This window comes from Ptychodera flava, chromosome 20, assembly GCF_041260155.1.
Source record: "Ptychodera flava strain L36383 chromosome 20, AS_Pfla_20210202, whole genome shotgun sequence".
Classification (NCBI taxonomy): Eukaryota; Metazoa; Hemichordata; class Enteropneusta; family Ptychoderidae; genus Ptychodera; species Ptychodera flava.
In genome coordinates this window covers 11,097,114-11,116,849 of record NC_091947.1, presented here as the reverse complement: position 1 = coordinate 11,116,849, position 19,736 = coordinate 11,097,114, and the positions used below count along the sequence as shown (strand labels likewise).

The 19,736-nt window shown below is 38.9% G+C and overlaps 1 protein-coding gene across 1 annotated transcript; it reads right to left on the bottom strand.

Annotated features, from left to right (window-relative positions):
• Window positions 1–5,612: 5,612 nt before the first annotated feature.
• On the bottom strand, window positions 5,613–11,962 carry LOC139120650 (carbohydrate sulfotransferase 1-like). Its single transcript, XM_070685172.1, has 2 exons — window positions 11,831–11,962; window positions 5,613–6,869 (listed from the first exon to the last, which is right to left on the bottom strand). Exons 1-2 carry the CDS (start codon window positions 11,960–11,962, stop codon window positions 5,613–5,615), a joined length of 1,389 nt encoding a protein of 462 aa, XP_070541273.1.
• Between the last annotated feature and the right edge of the window lie 7,774 nt (window positions 11,963–19,736).

Here is a 19,736-nt window from a genome sequence, read left to right as displayed (position 1 = left end):
CCTGTTTAATTAGGTATGCCACCGTTTAGTGTAAAATTATGAAAGCTACTGGTTTACCCTGCCACTGTAAAAGTCACTGTAAAGGTGTGAACGTGACGGGAGGGGAGAAGTGGCCATCAGATGCAGCACATGTGGAACTTGAAGGATAACAACGTCAGCTTCGGCACGATCTCATTGTCCGTACAAGTAGCACATGATGCCAGCCTCCTTTGCAGTGTTATTTGGGAGAAACAGCTTATTTTATACATCCTATCATTCAGCCTTGAAAAACGAGTTTCTGAATTCATCTTTTCAGTTGACAAAAGAGTCTCTTTCCGGGATTCTCGACGGACTTGATAAACCCGCTCTCGGTCTAAGATGATCGTTTGTAACACCATGTCTCTTTAGACCTGGGGGGTATTGTATAGACAGTAAATTTACGATGAAAGATGTCAGTCAGGCACGCAAAATAGCAAACTCCCACTTTAGAGATAGGGGAAAATAAGAAGTATCTGACATGGGAAGCAACAATTATCTTGTCCACGTCTTTTTGTCTTCGATAGTAGATTTTTGAAAAGGTCTTCTCTTTCGTATATCCAAGGCTGACCTCAAGAAACTGAACGACTGTGGTGCCGTCACAAAACATTGCTTGGCGATTCATTGCAAAGACTAGGATCGAAGTATGAAAAAGGATCACACCAACTCTTTGTTCTCCTTATCGGTTGCAGATACAACAGAGAACAGAATTCAAGATTCTCTTCCTCACCTTTCGTGGAATCCATGGCATGGCACCTGTTAATCCACGATCTCATCACTATACATCAGCCAGCAATCTTGGCTCTTTCGAAAGCATCTTCTTGTCGAAGTGCCTACTCGACTACAGTTATTTTGGAGATCAAACATTTGCTTATGTTGTACAACAGCTATGGAATGCCTTGACTTTCGAGATAAGGCAAATGGAAAGCTTTTTAAGTCTAAACGTAAACCCTCTCCCTTTTTAAACATGCCTGTTGTCCATAACAGACACTATATTTGTTTATTATGTTTTGCTGCCCGTTTTCTAAGGCCAGTAATACTAACTTTTGATAGTTTATTTTTTTTGTATGTCGATTACAAGTTCTTATTCTACTCCCAACAGAAATTTGAAACATCTCTATTTAGCTTGTCAACATAGCGCCTATATGTGTGTACAATGCATTGTTATTGTTTACATTTGAATTCTACTCCGGACCAGAATTCACTTGTCACCAATAACAACGCAGTTTACAGACTGAGTTGGCAAGCTGAATACTGTGTTCATCAACATGCTTTGGGGAGCAAAACATGACATTATGGTTGACGTTAAAACCAAAAATAGTGAAGAATCATCAAAAGTTAGCATCACTGCCTTTTAACCTTATCCCGCATACTCGTGGCTGCTATTTTTCTTTTTCTTTTATTTATCATCTAGTCGCAAATGTTTTCTCTGTATTTTTTGGTTTTCAATTATTTCATATTCAGCACCTAAGGACTCTGTGAGGATGTATGACACTATACAAGTGTTCCCTTATTATGGTCAATGATTATTTGCAATATTTTGTAATCACTGCCGCAAAGAGTCTGCCTTTAAAAACAGTAAACAAGGACTTTGGCACAGAGCATGCGCATATAATCTATAAAAGACGAAAATTGAACGTTGCTGTATTTTGCCATGAAACAAACGTGATACGACGTTGATATCGTAAATTTGCAATCTCAAAAGCGGACAAAAATGAAAAAAATACATGAATTAAGAACACGTTGATGTACGAATTGAAACGGATGAGCAACGCTGATGTTTCCCTACAGACCTTACACAAGAACGCCCCACACAGTGCCTACTCACACGAAGACACACAACCCTGAGGATTCCGCGAACATTTTAGTTGTCTGTCTCCATGTCATGCTTAAGAGGAGGGTGATTCTTTTGTAACGCCATTTTTCTATTGTGAACCCCGTCGCTCTTTGCCACGAGTCAGTTGTCGAGTCAGCTTACAGTACTAGGAATCATGAAAAGCACATGTAATAATTTATGATTTCATGCATCATGGTATACTGAGCGCCCGAGGTAAGTAGCTCCTGGTTTTCCCAAAACGTTTTTGTTTGTTTGTTTGTTTGTTTGTTTGTTTGTTTGTTTGTTTGTTTGTTTGTTTGTTTGTTTTTGCGTAGGAGAAACCCCTCAGCACAAATAAGTCATTCAGCCATATTACTGTCGAAAATTGTAGGGAAACCGAAAACAGACATAACTTCTGTCACAACACCAACATATATAACAACAAAGACAAGTCTGAGTGCAATTTGCGGCTTTGTGTTGGACAGAGTATAAACTATCATCTAGTAGAGGCCGAGTTTTGACAAGCTGTGTACATCAACATGCTTTGGGTATAAGAACATGAAATTATGGTTGACATTAAAAACAAAAATAGTCAATCTATACAATACAATACAATACAATACAATACAATACAATACAATACAATACAATACAAGTTACAATACAATGCAATACAATACAATAGAATACAATCTATACAATACAATACAATACAATACAATACAATACAATACAATACAATACAATACAAGTTAGAAAAGTAATATAAAACCAGATGGTAAGGAAAAATAAACGAGAACAAACAGTACATGATATTAACACGAAAACATGCACTACGATTTGAATTAAACTTGCTTCTAATCAGCCACAAAAAATGGTGGTTCAGATAAAAACCTTCTGTGGCTCTAATCAATGCAAGAATTGCGTTTTTAATACAAAATACCATACTCCAATAGGAGCCCGGAGGGCTATCGCAGCATTTTCGAACAAAATTACACTGGACCTTGGCATATCACGTTTTTAATCTGGAGCTTTACTCTGAAAATACATCCTCTCTGACAAACATTGTGGCAAGTCAGATGGGAATCACATCTTTCAGTGACGTTGGCAGCTATTTTCGACATAATCTGTTTCAATCAGTTCAAAAAAAGCACTTCGAAGGTGAAATGTTCACAGTAGAAACAAGCGTAAGACAGCTTAACAGAATTTCACGTATAAGCTTGAAATGTGTTTTCTGGAAAGGTACACAAATGTTTTGACACTCGATATATTTTAGATAAAATCCAGTTTCTTGGCAGTATTTAACACACTACTCATGAAGCCGCGCCGGTAGCCCTCAACTCTAGCTCTACATCCCCTGCCCCAAAACCGTATTTGTCCAGAACCGGTAAAAGCACAAGCTTTACCACGGCAGATATCGCTGATGAATATCAGTCAAATTCAAGATACTACCAAAACGGAAATGGAGAACGAGCGCTACTGCAGGGCAAGGGACTGGTCAGTTTCTTCAGCCTGGATCGGCCGGAGGATCCATGGGGGTCACTATGATTTTGAAATGCTAAAATAGAGGAAGGGGTTTCACTGTTTTTGAATAAAAGATAACGCTTCATGGAAGTTTGGACTCTTCATTAATCGTAGCTGTCACACGAGGTATTTTCATACGAGGTATGTCCAAGCTTTAAGCACGGTCCCTCCACAAAAGGACCGTGCTTTAAGTTGAAAACCACGCATTGTCCACTACTTTGTATCAGGTGCTTGCTGAAAAACAACTCGCTGAGGGCGCTATTTTGCCGAAAGCAAGGTACAATCATCCCCTAATTCGATGCGTGACCATATTCAACCCTTTCAGGGCAACCTTACTACACGTAGGCTGCTGTTTGCAGATCGTCCATACCACGGTATAGAAAATTCACGGAAAATGTGAACCAGACACCCTGGAGGGTGAATTTGAAAATTGTGGCCTCGGAGCAAATTTGATCTCAGCAAACCAAAAAAGTCGTGAATGATTTCAACCCACTCATCGGGGCACGTAATTGTAACATTTGACGTGTCCAGCCGAAATTTTACCTGACTTGGGCGGGCAGGGAGGTAGGCAGGCAGACAGGCAGGCAGGCAATTATTTCATACGTTGCTGAAGTGCATACTCGTATATTACGAGCGACTTCGTTAACTTCCATCGATTACTCGTTGGCCCCAAAAAGCATACAAATACATAATTTGAGCATTTTTTGCTCTGCGGGTAAATATGGGAAAGTGTAAACGTACACGGATAAGCTGACTCAACAACTGACTCGACACGCATATGAAAATTATTAGAAATAATTTAAGGTGACCCTGTTCATTCAAACAGACAGATATAATCGATATGTTTCAAAGGACAGACCTCTGCAATTATCCCAAGGATTTGTAATTCTCTGAACACACTGTGTAGGCCGACGCTTATTTCCTCTGTGCTTGAGAGCTAGGCACGTTCATTTGTTAACAGGTGGCCTTGCCTTAAGAGGTTGGACCGATGTCCTCTTTCCACAGTTACTTTAACCTTAAAAAAAGGAGAACAAGTACGGAAAATGTCATTGTCTTGCTCCTGTCATCATCTCCTCACTTGTTGTCGTAGGTCGTCGTTTTCCTGTCTAACTGCGCCCTCACTCGACAAATAGTGAATAACATTGTGTTACTTAATACTATATTATACAGAATCTGATATTCGTCTTGTCGATCCCCTCAATTGTTTGTCTTCTTTTTTCCGGCCAAAGAGAATTACAAACGAGAAGAGTGACAATGAGATGAGCGAAATATGCTTCGGTGCTAAAAATGCACGCTAGCTATAAGTCAAACAAGTGACAGTAAACCAAGTTTAATTTAAGGAGTTGTTGCACTGTACAAGCAAGTTACTTTGGGGTGGGTCAAAGTTATTTTTGTGTGTTTCTTTCGTCAGATACATGGCTAATCAGACCATACGGTATTACCTAGCGATTTCTTTTCAAAAAAAAGAGTCTCTATGTCCAATTTTATTATTGATATTTCAAAGAAAATTCCTCTCAGTTTTTTGTGAAAATAACAGCGGTTTACAACTATGTATAGACGGCGTTTAAATCCTTTGCCCGGGGCGGACATCCTATCTTGTGCCAAAACTTGATAATGAAAGGGTTAATGCTAAGGTGTTTCTGCTAATTGTGATGTGGAATTCAAAACCACAGAGTTAAGGTGCATTAATCTGCAAGCAAATTGCTCCCAATTAAAAGTTCGTGTGTCTGTAACATTATTTTTCGACCTAGGTTGTGCAGTTACCGAACGATTGTTCCATACCACCTGTTCTGTAACTGGATAATGCACTTAGTCTAAAAGCACCGTAATATCTGCTGAGTAGCCCTAAAAATGTCGCCACAACTGTTTAAATTATAAATACGTGTGAAAATAATCCGCACCACGGCACAGATTTTAATCATACCTGTGTTTCCGAATGGTTTTCTGATGTTTTCTTTTGCCTTCAGAGTATGATGCGTAAAATGATATTCAAACCGTACCTGCAATTGTTTCAAATTTTGGTTTGAAAATATTACTTTAATACATTTAACGTATAGACCGATATTGTTCACTATCGACCACTTGTAGAGTGCACATGTAATGAGACTGTTTAGAGACTAAAAGCCACGGAATCTAGCAATATGGGTAGACGAGGCTATATTTTATCCAGAACAAGTCGAGTAGAGTTCATTCCTATACCCAGATGCTACACTTTCAGTTACCTATTACAACATGCGTGACTGTTCAAGCTCTCTGCTTATCTGTTACTGTCTCGTCGCGTATATAACATATATGATTTTAAGGGAATAAAGAAGCTTATGTTTCTGTCCAACATCTCGTTTGTGTTGTAAGCGAGTTTGTATCCTAAATTTCGGAACAAGCCTCGACCACACATTTCCTGAATGGCGGTGGCTTGCTGCAAATTCAACCTCCATCGCCATAACTGGGAATATTCGCCTCTCGGCTCGTCCGTAAACTGAAAGATATCGTCGTCCATGCGTACTCCGGCAAAATCGTACAGATATCGCAAGAATTTGGCCGGCTCGGCCTCCAGGTCTTCAAACCGCATCAACAAATATCTGCCTCGGAGCCATTCCGGTAAAGTTGACGGCACGATGAAGTTACGCTTTATCCAGTTGCAATACTCGATGGCAACGCTGACCATTTTAGGGTGAATTTTGACCTTCGTCCCCGCGTTATCAACATGGTCCGGAGATGACATGTTGAGGTACGACATCCTGGACGATATCAAACCACGTGGGTCACGGACAAAAACAACCACTTTCACGTTATTCTCTGTGATAAGCTCCTCAGCATCAAATACGTCGTATAACCTGCACGTCGTTATGATTTTATTTTGACGATCACGACACACACGCCTAGCCATGTCGTTATTCACAGGCCCTCTGCTATCTGCCAAATAATTCACATTTTCATCCAGCCTCCCATAAAAATATTGATGCGATTTCAAATTGCATCTGTATATGTCATGCATAAAACGTAATAGTTGTTCACGTATTTTGTCCAACTCGCTGGGCGTTTCTTCCGATTTAGGAAGGCCGAGGCTCCTTTGTATCATCCCACCTGGTTCGTGCACTCCGAAAAAATCTCGGTCGCGCGCAAAAAATTCTTCAGCCAGAGATGAACCCGTACCAAAACGGGTCATAAGGAGAATATGCGCTCCTTCGTTAAGCATTCTCATTAACTTGTATTCCGGTGTTCCGCGAACGATAGCTATGCGTCCGTCGGTTGGAATGAAGTCCTCAGATGCTGTCACAGTAGGTTTGGAAGGTAGCTGGGTGATAGCATCGTCAAGTGGCGATAGGTCAACAGTGACCCTGCCATTCGCCAGGTCTACCCTTCCCCTCTGGACCTTGCCTTCAACGTCCACCATCTCTCCATGTTGGGTGTTGCCATCAGTCTGTGTGAATGAGTACCAGGTAACAAACGCAGCTGACAGCGAAAGCAGAACTGTCCAGCATCTGACGCGGGCAAGTCTCTTCAGCCTGGAAATCTGCGAAATCAGGAACATTGCAAGAGCGCGATGTATGTATAGCAAGTGTGAAAAGATACGAGACGAAGGTGAGATGTACACATCACACAAGCTCCTCGATAAAGAAGATGAGGCACCAGCTTGCGACAGCCGTTTCCATGGAGATTGTTATGGTAAGCGGGCATCAGCTTGGAATATTGATAGTTAAATGGCATTTGTTTCGTTTTGTGTCTGTTCCTGCTCATGCTCTGAAGATAATGATGCAGTGACCCATATCTGATCAATAAGAATTTTTATGTAGTGTGTGTTCGAGGGAGTGTAGGTGTGATTCATATTTCACTCTTCGTATGGCTAAATCGTATACTAAATGGTGACAAAAGCAAACACGCCCGTCCCATATGCACAATCGTCAAATTTGCAACACTGTATATTCCTGCGATAAGGAAACACGCTAGAAACATAGAGTGGGCCATTTTCATGATCCCTGCCGGACCTCAGGCAGCGTTCACTGCACGAACATCTGGAGAGGGAGGAGGGGATTGAGGGCGACTTGAAAAAATTGGTACTGTGTTCGAGGGTGTGCAGTATATTTTGACTGTAGAAAGGGGGACTGAAAATGTATCGAAAGTCATATGTATATAATATGAAACTTTCCCAAGCCTGAACAGAAATGTCCTGAAAAATAGACAGCAAACTAAACTGTATTCATCATAATGAACATAAAAAAGCTATGAATATTGTCTGCATGAATCGTCCAAAAGTACACACAAATCAAAGTTACCCGAACAGAGGAATCATAGAGCCTCATCTATCGGGTAATGAGTTTATTTGTAACCTATACTTCAACCACAATTTATTTAAATGTATATATCAGGATGTGTATTTCGAATGTAGTGGTTTTAGGAAGATTCTGTCTTTATTGACTGTTTTACCCTTTGTTTTTCCCTTTCGATTTTCCTTGATGACGTAACCTTTTGCTTTATTTATTTATTTATTTATTTATTTATTTATTACACTTTTTGCAACCAGATTCCATACAAGTACAGACAGGTTGAATTCTTACAATTAAGAATTATACAAATTAAAAGGTGCATATTAAAATTGCTCTGTTAAAAGTCATAAAAATCTTTCAAAGTGGTTCTAAAATCGCATACATATAAAAAGGAAAGCTATCGTTGATAACTGTAAAGAGCGTAGGGGATAAAACCATTCTTAAACCTTTGTGTACGACACCTATAGGAGTAGCATATTGTTTGGAGTGACGAGTCTTTCTGGTGGAGACTGGGTTGATTAAGTACTCCAACTTGTCAGTATCAATACAAATTTTATGAAAGAAAGAATGACATAGATTCTCTCTTCTCTGATGCAGTGTGTTGCATTTAGTTGTAATAGATTCTTGGTATGACTTCCCTGGATATATGATTCGAAATGCTCTCTTTTGAACTGATTCAAGAAGGGTGCTTTGGTCTGATGTGAGGCCATTATGCCATAAGGGACATGCATACTCGACTACGGGTCTTATGATTGACATGTAGCATGTTTGTAAATGCTTTGTGCTCAACCCTGATCTTTTAAGGAGGTTGAGAAAATACAGACGTTTTGAAGCTTTGTTGTAAATGTAGTTAATGTGATCAGACCAAGAGAGTGTATCATTTATTATAACTCCGAGGAGTTTTTGGACCTTTACCCTTTCTATGGCCGTTCCATTTATGACAATTTTTGGAATGTTTGGTTTGTCTTTCTTAAAACAGATTAGCAAGTCTTTTGTTTTGTCTGGGTTCAATTTCATGTTATTTACCTCTGACTATTCAGTTGTGTAATTTACTACCCCTGCATGGCGCTTTGACAAAGAAAAGACTCAGACATAGTTGTATCGTCCATGAATTTATATGTCAGGACATTGGGTTTCAAATCATTTATCATTATGATAAATAATAAGGGACCGAGCCATGAACCCTGTGGTACAGCTCCATGGACTTAAATCCAGTCTGAGACCTCTTGTCCTCGTATGACACGTTGTTGCCTGTCACTAAGGAAAGCAGCTATCCACTGCACCAAAATTGCTGAGACTTTCATATCTTTCATTTTCTTGATAAGAATGTTATGATCAATAAGGTCAAAAGCCTTAGAGTAGTCTAGCAGAAGAGTGTGTGTTGTTTTGCCTTGTTCTGCAGCCGGATACCATTGGTGGAACATATCAATCAAGCAGTGGGTTGTGGAGGTGCCTCTAATTGCACCGAATTGCTTCGGATCAATTTTATCCTTGACTTCTTCAAAAAGCCATGTAACAACAAACGACTCAAGTATTTTACATAACTATTGGCCGTAGATCTTTTGACAAAATGCATGGTGGGTTGACCTTAGGAATGGGACAAACATTTACATATTTCCACACTGAGGGTACGTAACCTTCATGAATTGAACTATTGAAAATTGTGCATATGGGCTTACCAAGGATATCATCAAAGTCCCTCAAAATCCAATTAGGGATCATATCTGGTCCTACAGATTTGTTAACTTTGACATTCAACAATTTTTTGTTCAACTTCAAACACATTGATGATGAATTTATCTGGGATTTGACCTTTACATTTAATTACATTAGAAAGGTTTAGTGGCTGGAGATGTGCACTGACGTTTTGAAAGAATGCATTAATTTGTGTCACAAGTTGTTTAATAATAATAATAATAGTTCTTTATTTGAGACTGAAATGTCCATATCAGGAAAATACAAAAGGAAGCACCTGAAAAATTCACTCAGTCCCTGGGATAAATGCTTTTTGCTCAAAAGTTTACAATTTGAGAAAAATACACACCAGAGAAAAAAATTACTGGAAGATACAATTGCTTTCTGCAATCCTTAAAGAATGTATTATCTGTCACTCTATCTGATGAACAGATCGCTCCAAGTAATACATGTAATGACTTTTCAAGACTACACTTAAAACCGTACATATTACGCCTAATAACTTCACCTAGAGACATGACATGGTTTGTCGCGAACATAGCTGATGCACTAAAAATGGAGGAAGACCGAGAAGTCTTCTCCAAACGTTGTATACATAGTTTTAAAGTTTTTCATCTGTTTAACTTTGAAGTTCACTTTGAAGTTCAAAGATTGCAACAGTAAATATTGCTACAATATGTCATAAATAATGCTTTCTTTACATTCGGACTACATACTTTAAATTGTCTGAGTAACATGTTAGCTCTTACACAAAATGCACATCTCTGTCTAGCGATGTCTTCGTTGTCACACCCATCACAACATATTACATGACCCAGATAGCTGTGCGCAGAAACAAAGCTCAATTTGTTACCAGTAAGTTTTACTGAGGGTATTCTTGGAATGTTCGTTTTCTTCCCATTGGAAAGCGTGCACCCAGTCTTATTAGCATTGTAAATTATATCATATTCCTTGCCATACACTTCACATATCCTGAGAAGATGGCGTAGGCCCCTCACACTTGGACTGAGTAAAGTCATGTCATCAGCGTAACCTAAAGTGTTAGCACTGACACCACACATAGTACAGCCAACATTGCATTTACAGAGCTCATTATGAGATCATCAATATAGACATTAAAAAAATACGGAGAGAGTACTCCCCCTTGTCTTACACCGTTAGAAACAGAAAACCACTCTGATATAACATTGCTCCATTTTACAGAAAACAGACTAATAATTGAGTTGATTTCTGTACCAATAGTACAATATTCGTACAACATATAAAGGAACATTCCCGTCGATGTAGTGGGCTTTTGACCAATTTAAAGTGATTAACTTAAGTTTGTCAAAAGCTTTAGATGCATCAAGGAAGCAAGTAAACACAGGTCCTCCATTACTGGTGTAATAACTAAAGATTTCTTCAAATGCAAATAAACACAGGCCAGTGGAATGTTTTCGTTTAAAACCAAATTGTAAATAGTGTGAATTAATAAATTCCTCACAAAGTGACAGTAAAATGTGTTCAAAGACTTTCGAGAAAACAGTTGCTAATGCTATCGGACGGTAATTGCCGGCATCACTGCTTACATCGTTTGCCAGGGACTGCAAGTTGTTATCCCAATCTTTTCCCTTTCCAATAATTTCCTGTGTCTTTCTCAACCATTAACTTGGATTAGTCATATGGAGATCTTCTACCTGGCTATGGTAGTTCTGAGATTTTATGTATCTTGATTACCGATTAATTTTGTGTCTACTTTGTTTAAATCTAATACTCTCATTTGATTTCCATGCTGCTGGTCTCTGTGCAATAAGATGTCTGTATTTATCGGAGATCCATGGCTTATCAGTAGTACATCTCTTAACCTTTCTGGTAGGCAGATACTTATCCAGTAGGTAATTTATAATATGATAAAAGAAATCAAACTGTTGTTGACGAGTTTCTAAGTGATAGAGAGGAGACCAATTTACTTGTTGAAACTCATTTGCAAACATAGCTTTACCATTCGGGTCATTGGATCTTACCATCATTGGCACCAATTTACCTGGTTTGAAATTTGTTTGAGGTTCTGGCTGACAAATAACTGTATTATGGTCAGATCTGCCGAGAGGGGGTAGAATTGATGGACACTTATACAACATTTCCATATTTGTAAATATTTTGTCCAGAACTGATTTTTCTCTTGTAGGGTGAGTAACAATTTGTTTGAGTTGATGGGTTCGTTTTATGGTACTTTCTGGTAATTTATTAAAGTCACCGAGGATTAAAATTCCACTGGTAGGGTGTTTGGAGAGGATAAGATCCAAAGAGTCAATTATATGCTTCTGCATGTCATTATATGGCAGTCACCTGGTGGATGATGGATTGACCCAACAGTTATATTGGAAAATTGACGAGGTAACCGTTTTGGTCTGATTGTAATCCACAGGGACTCAATATTGTCTCTTTGCAACTCCGACCAGATTTTAAACGGAATGTAAGACTTCACATAGTTCACAATTCAACCTCCGCGTCTCCCTTTCCGATCACGTCGTACCATAGTGTATCCAGGGATTATTACTGCTTCACCAGGGATCAAATCTGTGCACCAAGTTTCAGTGACGCAGGCTAGATCAATGGCATTAGATTCCATGGTCTCCTGTAGCTCGTCTAGTTTGTAGTCCGGCATCTTACGTTAGTATTATACAATGTTGGCAAATCCCATCTGCTGGTAGGCACTGCACTGAAGTTTTGCAGATTTACACCAGGTGTTACATTATTGGCAAAAGGTCGATGGCCAATGACTGGTCTTATAGATCTTTGGTGATTAGCACATGCTTTACAACCTCTCTTGGTCCGAGGGATCTTGTTAATTCCTAAATGTCTCAAAACTGACATCATTTGTTGTTGAATAGGTTGAAATAGTTCGGTTGGAGTTTTCATTTCCAGTAACATCGATCGAGAATACTTCACCACATGCATTGTTGTAGTGCAGGAATATTCTGTAACAACAGACTAGCAGGAATGTATTATGCAGATGACACTGAATAGCTGGCTGAAGCACTGCAGTAACTTCGCTGAACAAAATCCTATACAAGAATTATCTCTGAGGAAAATCGGTGTAGAGTCAAAAATATATTCACCAGAGAATGTCAGTACGTTCCCAGGACATTCATAAAGCATGTGAAAAAGAACCACGGCGATGGCTTTCCAAAATTGGTAACAAAAACAAGAAAATCAGAGAGCAATCCCAGGAGGTGCTGCCGTTGGCGCTACCAGGTCTACAGCTACCTAGTGGGAACTACTGACATTATCGCTGATTATCTAAAATGGCAGCTGTCGTAAAACCGAGTTCTGTCACTAGAACGATGCTCGACCGCTCGGCTCAGCTTGCTCACTGGTCGCACACTAAATAACAGACAGTGTCGGATTTTAAAAATCTGTGGATAAAAGCTTCCCTACCTTGTGTATTATTTAGAGAGCTTAAGTGAGCGAGCTGAGACAAATGGCCGAGAACAGGACAGAGGGATACACTGGGTGTACCTGCCCCTTCCATTCCTTCATGTTACACAGAACACGATTGGAACTAATTTGCGATATTTGGATGGTGAAGTAATTTCTATTTTATCTACAAATGTAAGCTCATCTGTTTTTCATTTTAAGTTACACACTTTTTTATGAGTAATTTGTAATATCTCAACATTCAGCTATAGGGCACCTAACATTTTTGAGAAATTTGAAAAATATGAAAATCCAATTATCCCAAATTAATTCCAATCGTGTTACAGTAAGCCGACCTTGATATATCCGTTCACACTTCTACCTAGTGTATACATATTGGAATCGTTATACTGACCAGAGCACTTGTGATATTGACGAAGCAAAGAGAAGTCAGTAATATGCAAAACGAAGTCCTTGGACTCAAGAGCTTAAACTCATAAAAATTACTTGAAGTTAAAATTACTAGGTCTGTGAATTTACGAAAAGATATAGGGTGTACAGATGCTTTACTGGACTCGTAAACAACTCTTGCAAGCCACATCAAAATATCATCGACAGATGTACTGAGTCACACGTGTTCAAAATAGCGCCCTATTGAGTACTTCACATAGGGACTGGACAGAAATTACGGGAAGGACTGTTTTTTGGGTGGGTCACTATTTTTGTGCAAGGGATTTGGGGTCACTTATTGGTAATGTAGTTGGGGTTGGGTCCGTTATTTTTACGATGTGATATGTTTGTAGTCAATAATGATACAACAAAAACACCGATATCCAGCCCGTGCTACTAACCAGATGTCGAAGCAAAACAAATGCTTTTTGGATGAAGCGGATTTTCGGAGACTGATAGTACCATGTTGAATAGCGAAGTTATAGAAACACTTAGTGTGTTTAAAGATATACGGTCACCTGTAATCTAAATATGTCCATATAAAGTCAAGGGGTCGTTCCTAGGTATTCCAAATGCCCATGTGAGGGCGCTGTTTTTTTAAAAAGCGGCCAGCCGCTTAAAATCTGTGATTGGTTAGATTTTCTCTTTCCATGGTAACTGTGGCAAAATTGGAACGGGTGACAGTATACCTTTAATAGTGGTGGGGTGTTTTTATGGGAGGGGTTATACCGGATTTTATTTCATGATAGAAGGGGGTTGGTCAAAATTATTTGTGCAAAAGTGGAATTGGGTCTACGCTTTCCATACCCATGTCTTTTGAAACACGACAGCCTAACCTCCCACCCTGTAATTTTTGTCCAGTCTTTGAGGACTTAGCAATTTTGACGAAAACCATTCTTATCATTGCATACCTTGGGCCTATGCCAAAATCACCAAAAGCCTGTCATTTCTGATGCATGGCATATTTATCGAGTACAATTTTACCTCCACTCCTTGTCGTGCGGGACAAACATGGAAAACGTGCCAGTGCAAAGGGTGGATGCGTTGTAGAATTGTTGTAAAACACAATGCAAACAGTGTGCTGGATCGCGTACTGCCGGCGAAAGGTTCACAGACTACTTTTTGTTCAGTGTTATCACAGTATGTGGATGAACTGTGGTGTCATTAAAGCTTACCATGCGCTAGACGACAACTAACAGAACTGACTAATTTTACATGGTGTTCACAATGGTATGCAGAGACTATGAATTCGCTTAGTTTATGTATCACGAACCTACACACTCATGTCCTTTGCTTGATATTTATCACCTAGCCATAGACTACATGTATTTCAGTCTGCCAGCTGTAACGTTTTGAATCATTTCTCAGTAGTTGCGTTTTGTCTGTGTAATCTTAGGTATTATTACATATGTACCACAGATTACCAATTTGTTGGCAGCGAAATAAAGTTGGTATTTTCACAGACAGAGATAATATAGTCCCTCTATATTTTTTGCATTTTCTAAAAAACTGTGACACTTTTCTAAGTATTTTAGCTTTTGATTGAGCTAATTATCACTGCTTTTAAATATTTTACTAATTGCTTGCTTTCAGCAAAGTATTTCACGTGTTTTATCAACTTCAATGCATTTCAGAAACAGGTCACGTGCCATTAAATAATGTTTACATAGAAAACCATGGTTAAGAAATTATTTCCACGCTAAATTATGCAAATTAGTTATTATCCCGTACTACTTTCTCGGGATACGGTGTATTCTGCCTGTACTTTTCCTCGCTTCGCTCGGAAAAGTACTGGCGGCAGAATACACCGTATCCCTCGGAAAATACCTTCGGAACTTCACAGAGTGCCCTCCAAGGCCATGGGGTTCTGTCGTATATTGTCCCGCCTGAAATATCACGTCGAAACGCGGGAAGTTCAACCTGTCGACGACTCAGGCTGTACGGCCGCCATATTTGTTTTTCTTTATCTTTGTGTCTTTACTTTATCAGCATTTTTCAAAACGCTGAACGCTAAAATTTTTGTTGAATACAGTGTTGACAATGTAACGCTGATGTTCAAAATGGTCCCACTTTATCCTTTACATTATCAACGGTAGCGCAACAGAGGGGCGTACAGGAAAGAAAGACAGACAGTGAAACACAGAGTGACAGATCGGCAGACTCACAGACACAAAAGTGTGGCTGGTTGACATCGGTATATCCTCTCAATAACGGTTACATTTTTGAGTTGCAGTGAAATTTATGGAAACGGAGAATGTCTCTCACATAAAATGATTTACAATACTCGGAGTGCTAACTTTGTAATGATACTAAAAATATCCATCAGAAATTGAAATTTGTAGCGATGTCACTTATCGATCATTGGTTTCCGAGAACGCCTATAAATATTTCAAGAGTAAATACGTACTGAGGCGAGTTTCCCTTCTGACAAATTTTGAAACGCCAGATTCATTTTTCACCGATAGATACTTTAACAGGTTTACCAGTTACTCTTAGCATATCTATGGAACCAAGTTCACAATGAGGGCTTGAGACGGAATTCCTCTGACATTTGATTTGTTTTGAATACACGGAAGCGTCGGTCAATAAATTGAATGGCCCCAGTCAATAAATAGCTGAAAACGAAAACACACTTTTCCTGTATTATGATGAAAAGTGTGATCGATCTAATGTCGCTCATATTTTATCGTTGATGGAATTGTTAGGGCGTTTCCACGATCACACGAAGAAAATCTGCAATGTTTGATTATTCAAAAGTGACCCATTTATTCTTGGCCTCGTGAAATGCATTAATTCATTTTTACTTATGTATTCTCATATGCTTAACCTAGTGTTATTACGTGCCCACTGATGGCGCGAGCTCAAATGAAATGTGAGAGTAGAGACAAATGGGCAAATGCACCCAATGATTGAATGTAACGGCAACTCACGAAAACAGAAGCATCGCCCTATAGCGCCCTCAAGGTTCAACTGACGCAAAATAAAAGTCCCCAAGTTTTACACGTTTAATTCGAATCTGCAAGTTGAACTGCACGCCACTGACATATCACAAATGAAGCAGAACTTTACAACGGAGTTGTAGAAAACGTAGCTAATCAAACAACATTACTTACCATGCAATTTCAATACCGTCTCTCCCTCCCATTGCAACTTTTGTCTAAATTCGTGTTTTCATTACATTGTTGAGTCATGTGCATCAAACAAAACAAAGTCTTTATGAATTGTTTCATAAAAGGAACATAATACGAAACGCTTACAGAAGTCTAGAGTGTATTTTGATGAATAAAATGTGTAAGTCCTTGGCATGATTACATGTGAAATATTCATATGTCATGCAGGGAAATTATTTTCATTTCTCTTCGTTTTGAAGAGTTAGACAATGGAACGTGTAGATATTAATTAATGTGTTTCAGATCTTCGAATGTCAATAATCGTTGTTACGATATCCCTTTGTCTAAATCCAGTATTCGCCTCGCTCGGTTATTATTTCCCGTCAATGTACCGAATCCTTTCGTAGAGTCTTATATCCGCCACAGAATACCGTAATTTGTCGTTTGCAACCTGCAAATAAACAGTAAATCACAATAACGTTTTGTCAATTTGACGTCCCAAAGGAAATGATACATTTGTATGGTTGACTGCTTGTTCCAATCGTCGTTTTCTAATGAGAGTTTTCTGTATCCAACGAAATTAAGCACGTAACTGATCACTCAGATCAAGGCTTCTCCGGTGAAACGTGGAAAGCGACAACACCTGCCGTTCTGAGCCAAGGTATAGGATTTTCGGTTAATTTTTCTTGATTGTCTTGAACCCTGGAAATCAAACCATGTCGCATCAAAACTTTATTAGACCCATGTCGATATCTTTGTTCAGAACGTCATCAACTCTGTACCTAAATCGTGAATCGCTTCTTCGGGACATCGAAATATGAGAGAGAGAGAGAGAGAGAGAGAGAGAGAGAAGAGAGAGAGAGAGAGAGAGAGAGAGAGAGAGAGAGAGAGAGAGAGAGAGAGAGAGAGAGAGAGAGAGAGAGAGGAGAGAGAGGGGGGGGAGAGAGAGAGAGAGAGATGAAGAGCGCATAGATCAAAGGTTTATGAGGAGATATTTGTCATAATCAGAATTTAAATTGTTTCTTATATATATATATATATATATATATATATATATATTATATATATATATATATATATATTATATATGTGTGTATGTATGTATGTATGTATATGTATACGCTATATATACATATAATATACATCTATATGTATGTATGTATGTATGTATGTATGTATGTATGTATGTATGTATATGTATATGAACATTTCTCATAAAAATGCAATTTTTCTGTCATCATGTTTACTTACATATATACCTAACTGAATTGCCTGAATTGGAATCCCTGAATGATGTTAAAAATCTATGCCAAATTAGAGCAGTTGCAGTATTGCACAGCATGTGAACGGCTTTGCTCGTTCCTGCCCTACAACGCTGTGTATGATATTACTGGTTCAAATGTTCCCTTCGTCATCTGTAAACAGCCTATTATGATGCACAAGGCAAGGCATGTTCTGAGTTTCCATGCATGAAGTACCGAGTTGATGTCCACATGACGATGAAATAACAGAAGTATCCAATAACGTTTAGCACAGCCATCATCCAAACACTACGTGGTTATTGTACTGCATCAGCAGTTACTATGGCAACCATTTCAGCAGAGTTACTGAATATATAATAAAAAGTTTACGGGAAACATGTACGCGCCACAGAGACGGAGAGAAGACAAACAAAAGGGCTGACAGACAGACAGTGAGACAGACAGAGAGAGACACGGGCAGACAGACAGCAAGAGAGACTGGGGATTGGAAAGGAGTTACAAAGTTGGTGAGAGGGTAGGGGAGAGAGAGGGGTGGGGATCCTTTTAGACGCATAGCTGAGAAGTGGTGCCTGGAGTTTCGAAAAGAGTGCGCATATATATCGTTCGTTGCATGTATCAGCTTCCATCAACTTATCCCAAAGTCATAATAGGAAGTGTACAATCTATTGGGACAAACATCATCAATGTCAGCGCTAACTATCTCTGATTTCGTTTAAAGCGAACATTTTCACTGGTTCAAAACGGGATGCCCTTTGGTCCCAGCAGCATCATCTAAATGTTTCAATGTAATTTCTTCATTGGAGTTTGACATTCTTGGTAGACTGTGAATTAGCAATGCTAAGGACATATATACCTTTTCCTACAGGTTGATTTATTCCCCAGACAACATCCTTGATATGAGCTTTTTTCGAGTCGCGGTCACCAAGATATTCAGATCATCACAAATTCAATGTATTATATCTTCAGGGCTCTTGTTATTATAATTGTACGTTTGAGAGGTCCATATATCTTTCTTTCATGAATTTGACTTTGTTGTGTGTACCGGTGCTTTACTGTCAGTTCTGTGCTGTTTTGTGTCTATGTTCATAACTAGTGTATTACGAATTTTGACCTAGTGTTATGGATTACGGATGGGTATGATTGCGGTTATTTGACCCCGCTGGAGGGTCAGGGAGCTGTACAAATTCGGTTGGAATGCCGAGGTCCATCGCCCTACGTGACGATACAGGTAAAAGACACAATTGAAGAAGCATTGAAATTGCTTGTTCGAAAACAAAATTGCAGAACTGGTAACATTCATCGCTTGGTAATGTACAGTTTACAATGTTCATCTATATTATACCTTTCCAATTAATCATATCTGTGTTTTAAGGGGGTGGGTAGTGTGGTACTTATCACTTTCTAAACAAAAGTGTTCAACGACACGACACGTTTTCTAGCAATTAAGGCCGTCCAATATACCGGTTTCATTTATTAAGATAATTGAAGAAGTAGCCATTGGGATAGTGTGTTCTTCCATGTAGCACTACTTGTTTATGAATATCAATGGAAAATGCCCATTTTATATATTAATATTTAATACCAACCTTTTTCACTCAAAGTCGATGGTAATCTTCAGAGGATGAATACTACTCTGGGGAATTCTAAGATGATCAAGTTTTTTTTTGTCTACAAAAGATAAGGTGTTCTACGCAAAGTCCTCATTGTAACGTAAATTTGAAGACGACATACCTTCATATAATTGTGTTTGTCGACGGGTCTGATGGAGTACAAGCAAACATAGGACAAATATTTGTTATTTTCTCTTCTGGTTGAGAATAAGTAGTCATGATCTCGGCGTCTCTTATATCATAGCTCTGATAGGTTTTGAAAATCTTTCACTGGTATCTATCTTTAATTTCACGAACATCGAATTCGATTCGAGTTATGGTGTCCGAAAAGTGCGAACGTTTAGCATCCGACGCACAAATGAATGATAATTCAAAATGTAGACACTGCGCCCTATGACGTTTTGTCCGATGCATATGTCTCTCTCTAGTTAGAAAGAGGAATAATGGAACCTCATTGAATTTGACATATCGCTCCATTTTATACACGCATCCATCTTATTTGTGATATCACGCGAGAAAGTGCGAGAATCGTTCAACTGAGAACGAGAATTGCGAAGGAGCGTATCCCCTCATCTGATCTAGTTGTACCG

Excerpts from the sequence above, each read along its gene's own strand:
- LOC139120650 (XM_070685172.1), bottom strand. The coding sequence starts at position 11,962 with ATGCCGGACTACAAACTAGACGAGCTACAGGAGACCATGGAATCTAAT. Across the intron at positions 6,870-11,830 it reads TAATCCCTGGATACACTATG|ATTTCCAGGCTGAAGAGACT; the intron begins GTACGACGTGAT and ends CTGATTTCGCAG.